The sequence below is a fragment of the Coffea arabica genome, chromosome 2c (genome assembly GCF_036785885.1).
Source record: "Coffea arabica cultivar ET-39 chromosome 2c, Coffea Arabica ET-39 HiFi, whole genome shotgun sequence".
Taxonomy (NCBI): Eukaryota; Viridiplantae; Streptophyta; class Magnoliopsida; order Gentianales; family Rubiaceae; genus Coffea; species Coffea arabica.
In genome coordinates, this window is record NC_092312.1 from 20,764,890 (window position 1) to 20,781,028 (window position 16,139).

Consider the following 16,139-nt stretch of genomic DNA (forward strand, 5'->3'; position numbering starts at 1 on the left):
AGAAATTATTTTTTGTATACCATCCCATGAATTTGGCCACAGCCATTAATGTTCACAACCAGGTGCCAAAATAGCTGCTAGTACATGTTTGTCTTATCATAAAAATAATTCCTCCAATTTATCAAAAATAAGTTTGCTTCTTGATAAGATTATTCATGCGTCAAGACGAATCAAGAACGTGAAGCACAAGTCCAAACGAACTCCAATTACTTCATTGCTAGCTCGATATCCTATCACTCCTACAAACACTGAAAACTGCATGAATCAGAAGAAATTACAAAGGAAAATATACTATTGGGGGGAAAAAATGAAATTACCCTTTTATACATTATTGTTTTTCTTATCAACAGAAGTCATGTTTAAATGATTTCAATCTCCGTCGTCACTATACTTTAAAACATACAGTTCTTACATTAATAATAGCAAAGACTTAAAAACACATACGGTCGAAAGTAATAGGCGATGCGTGCTGATCAATTGAGTCAACTTATATTAATTTCTCTGCACAACGCCTACCATGTCCTGTAACTTCACTTAGGATCCTCGGTGACATGTTTTTCATGCCAACTCAATGTCACCTATAATATTATGTCAAGTGTAAATAATAACAGGACATTTGACATAATATTATAGGTGGCATTGAGTTGACATAGAAAACATGTCACCGAGAATCCCAAGTGCATGTCACCAAGGATCTCAAGTGCTGTAACTCTAGCCAATTCTCAATGTAACACGACATTAGATGCTGCTCTATGTGTAAGTCTGATGCTTACCTGTCTGCGCTGTCTATCTGCCACCCTGGACCCTCTTTCCTACTTGGGCAATTACAAATCTCATTTTCCCCTTGTGACCAATGGTGGTTGCACTTTTGCCCAGCATCTTATTTAATCCTTTGATTTTTAAGCTTTTTTTTTTTTTTTTTTTGAAAAGTTTGTATTAGGGAAGGATAGAATTTAAGTAGCGAAGGAGGAAAAAAAAGGAATTTGAACCCAAAATTTCTATTTTCTAGGAAATCAAACTTAAGTACTAGTAAAACTCTTTTAACATGTCTATAAGCCCTTTAAACTCACAAATGTGGGAGTCAAAAATTCCTTCAAGAAAAATCCAAGTCTGGTAATTTTTATTTTGACACTACTATGGTTTGTTTTGATGTATATTTTCCTCTCTCAGGTTAAAAGCGAGAAGGTACATTAGCCCTTTTATACAATTTTGATTAAATATTGAGTAATTGACTATTTTGACAAACAAAATACAACTATCTTACTTTTTTTTAAAGCAAACTATAAGTTTAATATTCAGTTTACCAAAGTTTGTTGACATTGTCATTTCATTTAAAGTTGAATAAATTAAAAGTAATTATAACACTACATTTTTTTAAGGAAAATAAGTTATTGGAACTCATTATTGATCGAACTCGAGTCGAGTTTTGACAGAGCCGGCTCGCGAGTGCTCAAGAGTGATTTGATTCATTTGCGGCCCTAATTGTAATCTCGAGCAAACGAGAACAAAAAAAAAAAAAAACGACTCGTTTGCGGCCGGCCCTAATTTATACAATAATAAGAAAGGGAGCAATAAACTGTATAAAATTTCTTACTCGAATCTAGCCTTGGTCGCCATTTAAAACCAAACTTGAGAAATTTAAAGACGTAGAAGACAGTTCTTAAAGTGGATGAAGAAAGTAGGAATAAAAAATCTGGATCATTCGCTCACACACACTACTTCATTTGGGTGGTTGCTGCGTGTGATTATGTGCATTCACACCTGCGATTGTCTGGAAGAAGGAAGGCGCCAGAGCGTTGTGCAGTAAATTTATTTTCGGACACTGTGACTGCTGTTTTTATCTGCACGGTGCGGACAGCAGGGAGAAAGGAGCATCTGTTTCACGTACCACTCCTGCAAGTGAAAAACTGACAATTAAGATCCAGTTACCGTGCAGATGCATCTCTTGGATGACTCGCTCTTACCGGATTATTGAATTTTAATCCCAGATTATGAACTTCACGCACATGAACACACACTACTGGGAGAGGTGAAAGCGTCTGTTGTTATAGGGAAGAAAGTCAGAACTGAAAATATTATTTATTATTGCATGTAATGTATGATAGATAGATACTCTTCCTCCATGCGAAGAGCAGTAAACTTGTTGGTAGTAGTAGTAGTATTATAAAGGAAGGATACAGGAGGGCAGCTTTATAAAAATAAGAAGGTTATAAAAGGTGGGATTGACTGCCCCACGGGTGGGCTCTCTGCCAATTTTCTTTCGTTTCTTTTGGTGCAGCTTCCTTCCTCGCCTTCTTGCCGGTTTGAGTTTACAACCGCTGAACTCAACGCCACCTCCCTTTCTTCTCTCCTCTCGTCAGCTTCTTATTAGTGGGAAAGAAGACGAGAGTCAATGAGAGAACTCCAAACAACCCCACAAAATAAAGCTCTTATGTCATAGTTAGCTCCAGACACCGCCCAGACATCAGACCCCCCCCCCCTCCTTCTCTCTTACTCTCTCTCTCTCTCTCTCTCTCTGTCTTCCTCCCTCCCTTCCTATCAGATAAGAAAAGAAGATTTCAAGGGTTTTTTTGTTTTTATCTTTTGTTTCTTTAATTTTCTTCCATATCCCCTCTCTCTCTCTTTCCCTAAGCAGAAGTAAGCAGGGAAGAGAGGGATGGAGATGGGATTGATGGAGTTGATCATGATCATGATCATCATCAATCATCAGGAAAAGAAAAAAAGAAACAAAGAGAGATCATCACCATCATCATCATCATCATCACCACCACCACCCTTGAACCCACCAAACCAAAAATTCTCTCTCAGACTTTAGAATTTTTAGGACTAGAGATTACCCCACATCCATTCGCCCCCCACAAAAAAAATTAAGCCCACAGCAACCCTCCCCCCCACCCCACCCCCAAAAAAAAAAAAAAAAAAATGGAACTCACTGATTTACAGCAGCACCAAACAAATAAACAGACCAACGCCAACAATACCAATACTTCCTCCACCACCACCACCTGCACCACTTCACAATCTTACCACTTCTCACCCTTCCACCTCCACCACCACCACCATCAGCAGCAGCATGGCCGCTCTGCCCCATTTATAGCCTCTATCTCCATCCCACCACCAGCTGCCCTCACAAGCAGTGTTGCTGGTGCTACTAGTACAACTTGTGCGGCTGCAGCCGGTGGCAACCGCACCCCATCATCCGCCTCCCCCTCCACACCCTCCACCAGTGCTTCTCCTTCCTCCGCCGCCGTCGATGCCTCCTTAGCTATAGCCACCAGATCCGAAACCTTGATTGACCCCTCCAAGAAGCCTCCTCAACAACAGCAAGAAGCAGCCCAACAGCAGCAGCCACCCAAGAGATCCACAAAGGACCGCCACACCAAAGTTGACGGCCGAGGCAGGCGTATCCGAATGCCGGCTGCCTGTGCAGCTAGGGTTTTCCAGTTGACTCGAGAGCTAGGTCACAAGTCCGACGGCGAGACAATCGAGTGGCTTCTACAGCAAGCCGAGCCAGCCATAATCGCCACCACCGGCACGGGAACCATCCCGGCTAACATTTCAACCCTCAACATATCCGTCAGGAGCAGCGGCTCCACTCTCTCTGCTCCTCCTTCAAAATCAGCTCCTCATTCTTTCCACAGCGCGCTGGCCTTAGCTCACCACCCCTATGAGGAAGGGTTTTCCCACATGTTGGGTTTTCAGCAACAGCAGCAGCATTTGTTAGCAGCAAATCAAATGACGGAAGCGATTCCCAGCGGAGACGGTGGCGGAGATAGCGGCGGCGGCGGTGGGCAAGATGCCACGGAGAGTTATTTAAGGAAAAGATATAGGGAAGATTTGTTCAAAGAGGAAGGATCAAGCGGCCGCCAAGGAGACGGCGCAGATGAAACTTCACCTTCTCCTCCAAATAAGCAATTCAAAGTAGGAGGTGGTGGTGGTGGCATGCAGATACCGAAAACACAAGATGTTGGAGGGCCATCATCCGGCATGCTGAGGCATGCCAATATGATACCCGCCACTGCCATGTGGGCAGTGGCACCGGCACCCAACAGTGGTGGCGCAACTGGTAGCGCGTTTTGGATGTTACCAGTTACTGCTGGTGGCAGCAGCCAGACAATATTGGCGGCCACATCTGGCGGGGCTGTTCAGCAGCAGCCAACAGAGCAACAGCACCACCACCACCAGATGTGGCCATTTCCGAGCTCCAGTGGGAACACGCTACAGGCTCCCTTACATTTCATGCCGAGGTTTAATATCCCCGCCGGGAACCTTGAGACGTTTCAAGGTGGGAGAGCTAGCCCACTGCAGCTGGGATCAATGCTAATGCAACAGCAACAGCAGCAGCACCCGTCTCAGCATTTAGGTTTGGGAATGTCTGAGTCTAACCTGGGGATGTTGGCAGCTCTGAATGCTTATTCAAGAGGGGTTGGTAATTTAAATATGAATTCTGATCACCAAAACCACCCAATGGATCATCAACAGCAGCACCAGCCTCAACCTACAGATAGTGGAGAAGATGGTCCAAACAGTTCTCAGTGATAGTTTTGAGTTCTGATTTGATTCTGCAGGGGTTGTTTCACCGCATACCAATTCGTCCATATGCCAAGTTGATATTCTCAACTATATATGTACATGTATGTATATGGGAGTAGAACTGAAGGATTGATTGGCTGGGTTCGTTTTGCAGTTTCCAGATTAATTAGGACATGGTGATGAATTAAGTGCTTGAAGGATTCATGAATGATGAAGATTTTTCTCTCCTTGAAGAGAATAGTGAGGTATCTTCTTCTCCATTTTCTTTCGTCTGTGATCACTACTATCGATCGTAATTATTTTTTGGTTTGTATTTTTTTTTTTGGTTTGGAATATTTTCTAATAGTAGTAGTAGATAGTTATCGTGGAGGATTTGCCATTGTACAAGTTGTTTAGCTTGGTCCAAAGGGACATTAAGTAGAAGCGAAAAGAGAGAGAGATTGTCTGTATAGGAGGATTCCGTATATTTGTTGAGTATAATATTACTGATATTCCAATTTGTTTTGCTCATTTTTTGAACGAAAAAAAGGGGAAAAACAAACAAAAACGATCTCTCTCCCTCTCCCAGACAAGAAGAATCAGCAATGCAGACCATGGATCCGGGGTTTTTTTTTTTTTTTTTAAATAACAATATTTTAATTTTACTTTTTCTTTTATCATGATTATTTGCCCACTTTCCTTTGGTGGGATTCTGTTGTTTGGTAAATTCCAACTAAGGTGGGTCTGATAAAATTGAAATTTATTAAATTATTGAATGTGATATATATTTGAGTATATATCACATTCAATAATAAATGAATAGATTATCATTTAATTTTGAAAGCAATTTTTATCTAATAAATTCAGTGTTGCTTAATTAATTTCAGATGTTCAATTTTTAGTTATAAAAAACGATCTGAATATGTTAAGATCTGATTCTATTAAAATTAAGTGTTGAATTAGGTAATCAAACGGGATCTAACTAAGCGATGTTTCGGATAATAAATTGTACCTTTATACTTATCCATATATATATATATATATATATATATATATATATTAGAGGAAGTGTATAAACTTGTCAAGACCGAGTTCCATTTTGTTTGGAACTTATAAGGATTCTCTTATTGTTTTATGTTGCACCAAGGCAAGGATTGTTTGTAGGATAATCACGTCCAAAGTACAATACCGAGCCATTATTCAATCCCCTGAAAAAGAGGAAATAATCAATCAGAGTTAAAATAAGAGTACAACAACAGCGCTGCTCCCAATTCGTACTGGTACTTAGGATTTGGAGGAGCTACAAAATGTAACCCCACTGACTGACTGATCCAGTTCATTGTTCTTTGGTTTTTTTTTTTTTTGAGTGCATTCAAAGTTTATTTTTTTTCATTTTCTTTGGTACCGCATTCACACATTCTGAGGCTGAAACTGACTTTTTTTTTTTTTAAAAAAAAAAAAAATTTGTACAGTCAATTCAAGATGACTTCCTCGTTTGTTTTCACTGCTAAATCAATCATTGTCATACGTTGTTTATATTATTGAGAGGGGTGGATTTTGCTTTGTGGCCCGCCCGCTAGGTTTATTTATTTATACTACTCTGCTACTTTGTTGTCTCGAGAAAAACTTGAATGGTTTTGTTGTAGAAATAAGAAAATGATAGAATGATGTCCCTTATTTGGCATTGATCAAGCCGCTGTCAAAGGTGGAGCCAGCCCTTTTTATCTTGTTGCAGATCCTTTACTCCTTTTTCTTCTCCTTCCGAGCAAGCACTTCACAAGAATCCAATGCAAACTTCGTCATTTACACAAAACTGAACTTTCATGCATTATTTTTCTTCATTTGCACATACTTATTCGATCGTATTATGAACATATTTTTAAAAAGATTAATCCTTATATAGTATATACGTCATATCAAAAATGTATTATAATAAATGTTTTTTTTTAAAAAAAAAATTATCTCAAATAATCTCCTATCCAAACACACTCAGGCCTGTCCGACCGAAAATATGGGCAGGGATTCAAAAAGCATTGGTTGAAAAGCACACGCAGAATTCGAACATGGATGATGGTCGTGTGTCGGTATCTATTAATCCATGAACTTATGGTATGGTACTAAACCCTATCTATAGGTAGTGAGTGGTGTTATGACATTTTTAGCGAATCCATCAAAGAAAGAATAAAATATTAAGTAACAATAATAATATTATTGAAAGACTTCCCGCCATAATAATAGTAGTAATACACAGTTGGAGCTTCTTGCTAAGGTAACAGAGGATATTGCATGCACGGTCCCATTAATCCGTGATTTTCGCGGTAACGTGTAATCATTTTTCTTCTCATGCTTTTGATGTAACTTTTGTTTGTAATAATTATTATTGTGGCCTCGTCGCGATGATGTTGATGCATTTTCCTCTTTTTCTTTTTTCTTTTTCTTTTTCTTTTTTGGGTGGGCAGAATGTCAAATGTACATAATAATATAAAGCCTCCTCAAAGTCAATCTTCTTTTTTTCTTCCAAAAGACCCAAAAAAAAATTTTTAAAAAAATTTTTTAAAAAAGTTTTTATGGGCCCGAAATGAATTTTTTTTAAAAAAAAGAAAGGGAAAAAAAGAACAGTGAGATGAATTGTGTAAATGTTAGGCCACGTTCCCAAACTGGGTAGAAGCGAGAGGAGCTGAGAATTGTGTGGAGATTACTGTTTTGGGAAACGACAGGAAAGAAGCTCAAATAATGAGTTGTACAGTTTCCAAGTGGATGGACAGTTCAGATTCTTATAAAAATGGTGTCACATTATCACATGGGTCGCTCAGATAAGATAAAAGAGCAGTGGTATATTGCTTGCATCTTTTTCCCTTTTTTTTGAACACAATTAATTGATTCGTGTTTTTGTATCATAGCAGTTGTGAATGGAATAAGTTCCCACGCTCTTCACGTGCGTGCGTCTATCCATATCATTAAACGCTGCTGCACGCACACTTCCGTCTTGTGACTTTAATTGTTCCGTCATTCTCAGAAATACACTACTACTTCTTATTAGAGAAACGGCAGTTCAAGTTTCAGACGAGTGATTTTTTGTTAATGAATGCCGGCTTCATTCTCAAGTTAAAGCTTAAGACCACGGGATGGGAATACTACGTGTTATTTTCTATTTTGTTGATGTCTCTTTCATTAGATGCTAATACTACGTGTTATGAGATGGTAAAAAGTTTTAGAGAAAGAAAGGAAACCGCGTCAAGAGCACAAGTCAACCTTCCCTCCCTCCCTAGTCCCTCCCTCCCCAATTTCTTCACCCGCACATGATTTACGACGCACTCTACTTTCAACCGGACCGTGTGCCAACTCCCCAATCTTTGGAGTTTGTGGAAAACACACAAACACAACACACCACCAATCTCTCTCTCACACACACACACGCACACACACAGCTAGAGGGTAGCCAGCCAGGTCCATGTCAACTTGTCAAGGAAAAAGCAAAGCGGAAAAGAAAAAGCATAAAGTTGATCCCCAAAATTCAATCAAAGCTGCTCCTCCACAGCCTACACGATATAAAAAAAAAAAAAACATAAGAATGCACTTACAATGGACACCCGTTTTCCACAAGCATGCCTGCTGATAAATCTCAACCTCGTGGCTCCTTTTTCTTCTTCTTCTTTTTTTATTTAATCTTTAAGGTGACGAGGCACCTATAAAAATGTTTGCATCTGAAGCAACCAAAAAAAGAAGGCCCAATTGATAAGATAAGCCCGTCTTTATAAAAAGGCAAATGGGGAGGTTTAGAAGTCGTAGTACATTATACAACACCACCCTAATTTAAGCTTTTAAAACTACTGTTTCTGACTTAAGACATGTACGTACAATTGCTGAAAACGAAATAGCAAGAGAAGAAGTGCACTGTGAAGACTCTACAGATGTGATGTCCATATAGAGAAGCACTTCCTTACCAACATATTATTGATTATTACCCTGCAGTCAGTCTGCCTTCATCTCACCCTTGACCATCTGTATATTATATCCATTTCACTGCTTCAAGAAGGAATTCTGGGGCCTCATTATTAACCTTTTGGGCATTGTTCAGGCTGAGCCGTGGGTAGCTTCAAACATTTAAGTTGCCAATCTATTTGTCACACATCTCATAAATTCCGCGACTTCAGCAAAGGCCTCATTATCTGACTAGACCTGCACTGGAAGAAAGACAGGACTCGCAACCTACAGATCACCACCAGTAATGATTAGTATCTTAAGTGGGCCACAATACAAGTGTGTTAATAACAGATGATAGATAATCCATAGCGTCTGCCCTCTAATGCAAACACGCTAGAAGCTGAAGTCAAATGGAGAAGGGGCTTAAACTCAACTATAAAATCACAGCCAAAAGATCATATTTTTGTCACACACATGGTGGATACAAGCAATGCTATGACAATACAACCGTCAAAATACACAAAACTCATCACTTGTACCCTGGGAAGTTAGCATAAGAGACCATTTAGTAAGACTTGAGCGTTATAAAACAACAAGGGCACAGCAAAGGCATCTGACAAGTAGTTATTCCTTGATATCAAGGCAAGACACAAAGCCACTTTTCTAGGATCTGTGGACAAGATTCATGCGTCCAACAATTTCCATACCTATCACATATTGCAGCTTTATTTGAAGTTCGAACTGTAAAATCTCTGAAGGGCATCATGAAAGAGCAAGATCCAAGGCATATAAATTCCAGAACCAACAACAACTACATGAAGATATACCAAGGGAAGTAAAGAACTAATGGCGAAGGTAACTTTTCTTACGACGCGTAATCAGCAGCAAAAAATATTGGAAGCCTTCCCAATCCAAAACCTTCCCATTGTCTTCTTGGAAGAGCAATAATTTTGTCAGCTTCTGAGCCTGTGGCAGTGAGAACAAACTGAAGATGGCAAAAATCAGCACCAAACCGTAAAAATTCAAAACCACAATGCTAAACATTCTTTTAGTTAACAGAGATGGGATGAATGAAAACATAAAGTTCATCTACATTGCAGTATAGCAATAACAGGAACTCACCACAATTGAACTATATCAGTTATTTTGGATGCAATGCAAGCCACAGCAGGTTTATTTAAACCGTGTAGGACTTACATTAAATTGGTTGCCTTTAAAATTCTTCATCTAAATTTGAAAAGCTAATAGATATCACATATGGGTACTTTAAACAGCATCTTTAGCTATACTCTCTGGTAATCAAGTAATAAGAAATTTAAGTATCACAACTGACCAATAATATTATACTTTGCTTTTCTCTTCATTTTTTGTCATAGAAATCAACCCCCCCCCCCCCTCCCCTCTTCCCAAAAAAAAAAAAAAGGGAAAAAGGAGCAGAAAGAAAGACTGTAAATAGAATACCGCTCGTGATTGCACAGACAGGAAGATATATAATAGTGAGACGAACAGCTGCGACTTACAAGTGGGTAGAGTATAGCCATAACTCCGTAGCTAACCAGAGGAGAGAAAAAGAATATAGCTAGAATACAAGGGCATCCTGAAAGACAATTATAAGAATTCAAACAGATAGTAAATAATGCATCTCAGAAGAACAGCAAAAGACTGAAACTGATGTATTCCAGTTGCTTTAAACATTAAGAAGGCATCCCTCAGAAGTTTAAAAAGTTTTCTTTTGCCACAAGGCTTCAGTTCCATATATTCATGAAATAAAATCTTCCCCACTTGCTATGACAGACTCCATAATGACTTCAGGGACCAAAAGCATTAGTTCTTTTGCATGTTTTGTCAATAAAAAACTTATCGTCCAACGGAAACTAATCCACATAAAAGTTTGTCAACCTAAACCATTCAGCTGTGTGCAATCCAAACAACCAACTCAGATGAAGGACATAGAAAACAAAAAACAATGATCATCCATATGACGCAGGTAACAAATTACTTAATCACCAACAAATCCAACTGAGAAATCCAAACTACCATGCAAGCATTAGAAAAGGGGAAAGCACACACCAACACCTACTACTTATACACAAAGACATAGAATCAATACCTAAAGCCCCACTACCTTCAAGTAATTTTTTGTCTAGGAATATCATCTGGAGTTTGACCTCCAATAGCATATCACAAAATGCTCGCACAACCCCAATACCCCTCCATCAAGGAGGTGCCCAGGGGAGTTTTTCATTGGTGGGCAGGTGTGGGGAGAGGTAAAAGAGTGGGGGCAGCGGGAAGGGCAAATGACTTGTAAGCAATACATAGTTGAAAGTTAAAATCAACTTTTCTCAGAGGTACAAGGTTATACCAACTAGCAACTTATCCAGTCTCTATGAGTACATCACAATAGCAACAAACAAACTGTACATCACAAAGTTGAGGCAGTTTAAGTTGAAAATACACAGTTTGACGACATTCCAGTTACTGTAACCGTGTTATAGTATCATCAGATAACCTCTATGCAGTGTTCTGGAGTGGGACTTCTATAGGAGAATTTATTGTCCATTCAAGCTAACAATACAGAACTCCAACTAGATATTAACAGCATGCATTGAGACAAAAGGAAAATTAAAAAAAAATTACCAAAACCAGCAAAAAATGCCCAGTTTGATTCAAAAAAGTCCAGCCTCTTGTCCAGACTCAATCCCGAAAGATTCCATTTGTAGCTGAGAAACATAAAATTAAGTAACATGATCTTTTATCTAAATTAGAGCAGACAGGACATGACAAACAGACATTAAAATTCCACCACTTACTCAAAACAATAGTAAGCATACATCCAAGAAAGAAGCAAAAAATTTATTGCCTTTCCAATATACGGAACAAATCCAGTAACATAAACCTGTAGGCAGTCCAGAAGGCAAGATTTAATTATCATTAAATTACAAGAACTGAGAGCATTATCTTCTTGAAATATTAAAATCTATCTCACCTGGAAGAAGAAGAAACTTAATAGGAGTACTGAGTAGACCTGTTCAGCTATGCCAATCAAAATCCTGGAAACAAATGAAAAATATTGATGGCTGAATTCTGCAAAAAAAAATGTAAAAGCTGCAAACTTATTTGAGATATAAGACCTCATTCGGCAGCAACATGAACACCACCAATTAATAAAGACAGGAATCCTACCCCTCGAGGTCCATTGGTTTATCAGCATGACTCCTATTCTGCGGAGTTGGTGACTGCAGTTCATTGTGTGATTCTTCGCCAGCATGGCCATAGTTCGTGATGGCAAAAAATCCATACTTAGCAATGTCATTATACCTAGATGAAATGCACGTAAGTAAATATGAATGGTAAAAAAAATCACATTTCAGTATCGCAAATCATAAATAATTAATTGTCTTAAGCTAAGCACAATCATGATACATGATAAGTTTGAGAAACACCCAGGAATATGCAGTACAAAAAATGGATATAAGAGTCACACAGATTACTGTCCACCTATAAAGACTAAATACTCGCATATAATGATTAAGCCAAGAACTTAGATAACTAAAAGAGATATACAAGATCTTCGTTTGGCATTACAAGGTTACGAAAGTAAATTAATTTGTTCCATGTTGCTTTCAACAGAAAATCTGATCCAAACTTTCGAAATTGCATAAAGCCTGTCTAAAAGATTTGTTCTTTCACATCGGTTTCAAATTTCTGAGGCCAACAAGAGAACAGAAAATGATTAAATTGCTTTAAACAAATCCAACTAACTACATCAATTGTTGGTCGTCACATTATGATAACATCACTTGGTAGTATTTACAAATTATTTACCACAGAATTAATCACACTCTTGAGAACTGGATCATTAATGAACTTACTTTTGCTTCAGCTTAATCTCTAAAAATTGAGATTTGGATACATGAGCTAATCCTCAGGATCAAAAGAGCCCTCAGAAAATTGAAAAGCTTTCTGGAAATGTAACAGACTTTGAGAACCTAATCCTTATCCATGATTTAAACAATAAAAAGGAGCACCTACTGATATTTTTAATGACAGAAATAGACATTGTTTCACTCTTCTGAACCGTATTTTGTCCCTCAAGGCCCATAGTACAAGTAGCTCATCCAAAAAAACTACCTTTTGAAATAGGAAAAAGGTGCTATATCCATGATTTCATATTCAGGAATTAAAAGTGGAAGGAGATAATCCTGAAAGAGTCGTCAGAGAATAAGGCAATACCATAGGGTGCTAAGAATATAACTTAGTATATACAGGGGGTAGAACCAGAATACCTGCAAAGAATCATCATATCGAGTTATTCCTTTTGCTCAAAAGGGATTAATAAAATATCAACTGATAAAACTCGTCCAAAACTATAGTATAGATATTATCGGGATTTTTCATTTTCCAGCAAAAAGAGCAAATAAAATTTTGAAATTTTATTGAAACACTTGCAAGCAATGTTATAACATTATATTATAACCATATATAGAATTTGAAGCTAATATCAAGGTACACAAGTTGAAAATTCGCCAAACTATTGAAGTTCAACAATAGGGTTACTTACATAGAAGAGCTGTACAAGTCCTAGGCGTAAGAAGGAATAAAATCTCAAAGTACCCCCAAATGGGCATGATTCAAGAGAATGTTTGTCTGGGCACTGATTGGGTAGTATCCATTGCAGCACTGGGATTATCACTGCTTTTAGTGTCAATATACTGCACATCAAGAATGCTTGCTCAATGTCATTCAAACAGAATATTAAAGTACAGCTGACAGACCAAATAAAGGGAGAGCACAAAACTCTACCACTAGATCATTACACGTGAAGTAGAAATGAAAATTGAGAATCAACTGAAAAGTACAATCCGAAACATAGTTTCAAAATCAAGTTACAACAGAGTAAAATGGAAAAAGTATGTGCATTTCATAGAGCTAGGAACCCGCATTTGTTCTGCAAGGCAATATTTACTCTAGCTTAAGTAAGACAAAACTGATTGTAAATCTCTAGCACAGTTCTGGTATGCCTTAAAGCAATTGTGCGCTTTTTCTCTTTGCTCTTCAGTCATAACACTTAAAAGAAGTATCTAAGTGGATAATTCAGATTCTTGAGCTGTTAATCCAGAGCCACAATTATGTACTTGTGATTATGACATCAGACTTCGTTTTCCTGCTAACTCGTTGCTTATTCCTCTTTGGTACCAAGAAATAAAGAGTTATTATAGCCCTTTCCTCCTCCTCTATCATATTATGCTAAATGATTTAGTGGAACAGGTAACTTTGTAAACAAATAATGCGAGGTTCACTTGTCCTCTCAGGAGCTTAGTGTTCGCTCATGGGGAGATGGCAGGGTTTGGGCATTGTGGGTCCATGTCAGTTAGATTGCAAATACAATGATACCTCAAGGAAGGTAGAAAACAACAGGCTGACTAAATCGGTAAACATAGGAGGCACTGAGTATGATCTCCCACAGCCTGCAATGCTCCTCCGCTTTCAAAATAGGTGTATTTGCATCCATTAATTTTGAGAAACTCTTAAAATATGGAGTGAACAAAGTTGTTTTGTCGATGCCGTGCCTTATGTCAGTGGCGGATCTACTTGAAGGTCAATGGGGACATGTGCCCCCATCGATGCCCCCATTGACCAGAGGGAAATTTCATTTCTAACCATTGGATTTAAAAAATATTTGATTTTTTCCCTACTAATTTATGAATGTGCCCCCACTGACCACAGGAAAAATGTACATTTGAACATTGGGTTGTCAAAAAAAAATTGTTTTCACCTTTATATTTGGTACAAATTCAACATAAAAATGTGTCCATGAGTGATTAGGTAATAATTTTTAATAAAAATTCACATACCAGACATAATTCATCACTTGATTATGATTACATGTCCAAACTCAATACTATAATGTGTTTAATATAGTGTTGACCTTTTATGTCCACCAAAAATTCGTACGATAGCTAGTTGTAGAACATTAGTTAGTTCCTCGTGTCCTCTGGTCTTCTTATTGGTTATATAGGCTCTTACATGATACTATTGAGAGTGTGTATATTATTATTGCCGAATACTAATTGCAAAACTAAAAAAAATTATATTAATTGAGCCCCCACTGAAATTTTTTTTCTGGCTCCGCCACCGGCAGTGGCATATGTGCAACCATTTAATGTGTCAAAAAAAATAACAAAATTCAACCTCAATATCATTACTAAACTTCAACTCCAAAAAAGGACAGATTAACCTTCCAATTTTTCACCAAAAAATCAAAATTGCAGTTTGTTCTATCCACCTTGAAATTCACAAGAGGCTTAGTCATTACTGGTAAGACATGTTTGATTCAATGTTTAGAACAGTACACCATCCTCAGCCTAAATATAAAAAACGCCTTTTTCAACAAAGAGAAGCTCAATTCCCTCTCTCTCTCTCTCTCTCTCTCTCTCTCTTAATTTAGAAAAAAAACGACATTATTGTCAATCCTTCCAAATACAGCACAAGACATTTCCTCTAAGCATACAGTAGCTACATATAAGTATAACAGATGGACGGTAGAAGAAAAAAAAAAAGTTCCAAAAAATCCTCAAAAAAAAAAAGCTCTTTCAACTAACTGGGGACAATCATCAATTAATAAATGAAAATTGACAGAGCAAGAGAGATATGGATGGGAGTACCTTCCTAGAAAGATGAAGCCATTTAAGAGAAAACACTGGCCAGTACGGATCGTAAGCTCCCTCGACCTTCAATTCAACAGCAAAAATATTCATGAGAGGAGCAGCAATTGGAAGAACGGAAGCAGATGAAATATTTGATCAGCAAAGGAGAGAAGACCTAAGACAGTAGATTACGACACGGTGAAGACAGCAGGCTTCTCGGAGACCTTCCAGCCATAGCAGCGACGCCTGCTTCGATTTTGCTCTGAGAGTGGCCATCGGAGGGCCGAGGCTTTCCATGTCGGAAATTTGCCCAGAAATTAAATCAGAGGCTAATGATTGGGTCGTTTGAAGTGGGGGTGCGTCGTATACTACTTTTGCTCCCACGATTACGAACAAGGCAATAAACTCCTCAGCTCAGCTACGACTACAGTAAAGACACAGAAGGCCAATGCAGTCGCTAAACTGCTTGGAGTAGTTCTGGCTTCCAAGAAACCAACGCCAAGTGGGAAATATGGCTTTTACTGTATTCTGCGCTTCCTTTTAGCCCTTTGTGACATGGAAGAAAAGGAAATAAAAATACCAATGATGTAAGCTTGACAGGGAAAATTGAATTTAGGCCAAAGCAAGGTAGATTCTAATAATATGCCACCAGGCAGCCCTATGGCCTGGCGGTCACCACCAAGCATTTAACTCAAGGTGGCGTTGGAAGGTCAAGGGATTCGATCCTTGTCTCTCATCAAATTATCACTATATATATATATATATATATGTGGCCGTCTTTAATGGAATTTCTATTCTCATCGACTCCTCCTTTTCATAGATTAAGATAGATTAAGTTACAAAAATATTACCGTTGCAAAAATTATAATTTGGACCATAACAATACAACGTAACTCACAACTCTAAACAAATTGTTCTTGTGCTTCAGAATAAAAAACTACTTGCCTTTCTTGAAAAATAAAGCATACACATTAAACAAATACAACAAAACTATATACATGTTAAATCGCTGTGTTTTTGAAGGGGTATATGTAACTATAAAAGTTTAAGAGAGCT

At 38.1% G+C, this 16,139-nt stretch overlaps 2 protein-coding genes across 3 annotated transcripts; one reads left to right on the top strand and one right to left on the bottom strand.

Annotated features, from left to right (window-relative positions):
- Positions 1–2,189: 2,189 nt before the first annotated feature.
- On the top strand, positions 2,190–5,043 carry LOC113731900 (transcription factor TCP8-like). Its single transcript, XM_027257406.2, has one exon. The coding sequence runs from the start codon at positions 2,923–2,925 to the stop codon at positions 4,537–4,539; it is 1,617 nt and encodes a 538-aa protein (XP_027113207.1). The 5' UTR covers positions 2,190–2,922; the 3' UTR covers positions 4,540–5,043.
- A 3,201-nt stretch (positions 5,044–8,244) lies between these two features.
- On the bottom strand, positions 8,245–15,811 carry LOC113731901 (protein EI24 homolog). 2 transcript variants are annotated; one of them, XM_027257407.2, is made up of 12 exons: positions 15,259–15,811; positions 15,102–15,167; positions 12,998–13,148; positions 12,670–12,722; positions 11,620–11,754; positions 11,423–11,486; positions 11,247–11,332; positions 11,074–11,156; positions 9,957–10,033; positions 9,306–9,421; positions 9,144–9,188; positions 8,245–8,721 (listed from the first exon to the last, which is right to left on the bottom strand). In XM_027257407.2, the coding sequence occupies exons 1-12, from the start codon at positions 15,378–15,380 to the stop codon at positions 8,646–8,648; spliced, it is 1,074 nt and encodes a 357-aa protein (XP_027113208.1). In that variant the 5' UTR covers positions 15,381–15,811; the 3' UTR covers positions 8,245–8,645. The 2 variants fall into 2 exon arrangements, with proteins under 2 accessions (XP_027113208.1, XP_027113210.1); XM_027257409.2 differs by lacking the exon at positions 9,144–9,188 and having other exon boundaries at positions 15,259–15,808.
- Between the last annotated feature and the right edge of the window lie 328 nt (positions 15,812–16,139).

Bases quoted from the DNA above. Each gene is read 5' to 3' on its own strand.
- LOC113731900 (XM_027257406.2), top strand. From the start codon at position 2,923: ATGGAACTCACTGATTTACAGCAGCACCAAACAAATAAACAGACCAAC.
- LOC113731901 (XM_027257407.2), bottom strand. From the start codon at position 15,380: ATGGAAAGCCTCGGCCCTCCGATGGCCACTCTCAGAGCAAAATCGAAG. The intron at 11,157-11,246 runs GTAAGTGGTGGA...TATGTTTCTCAG, and splicing joins TATGCTTACTATTGTTTTGA to CTACAAATGGAATCTTTCGG. The intron at 9,189-9,305 runs GTAAGAAAAGTT...GATGCCCTTCAG, and splicing joins TTTGCTGCTGATTACGCGTC to AGATTTTACAGTTCGAACTT.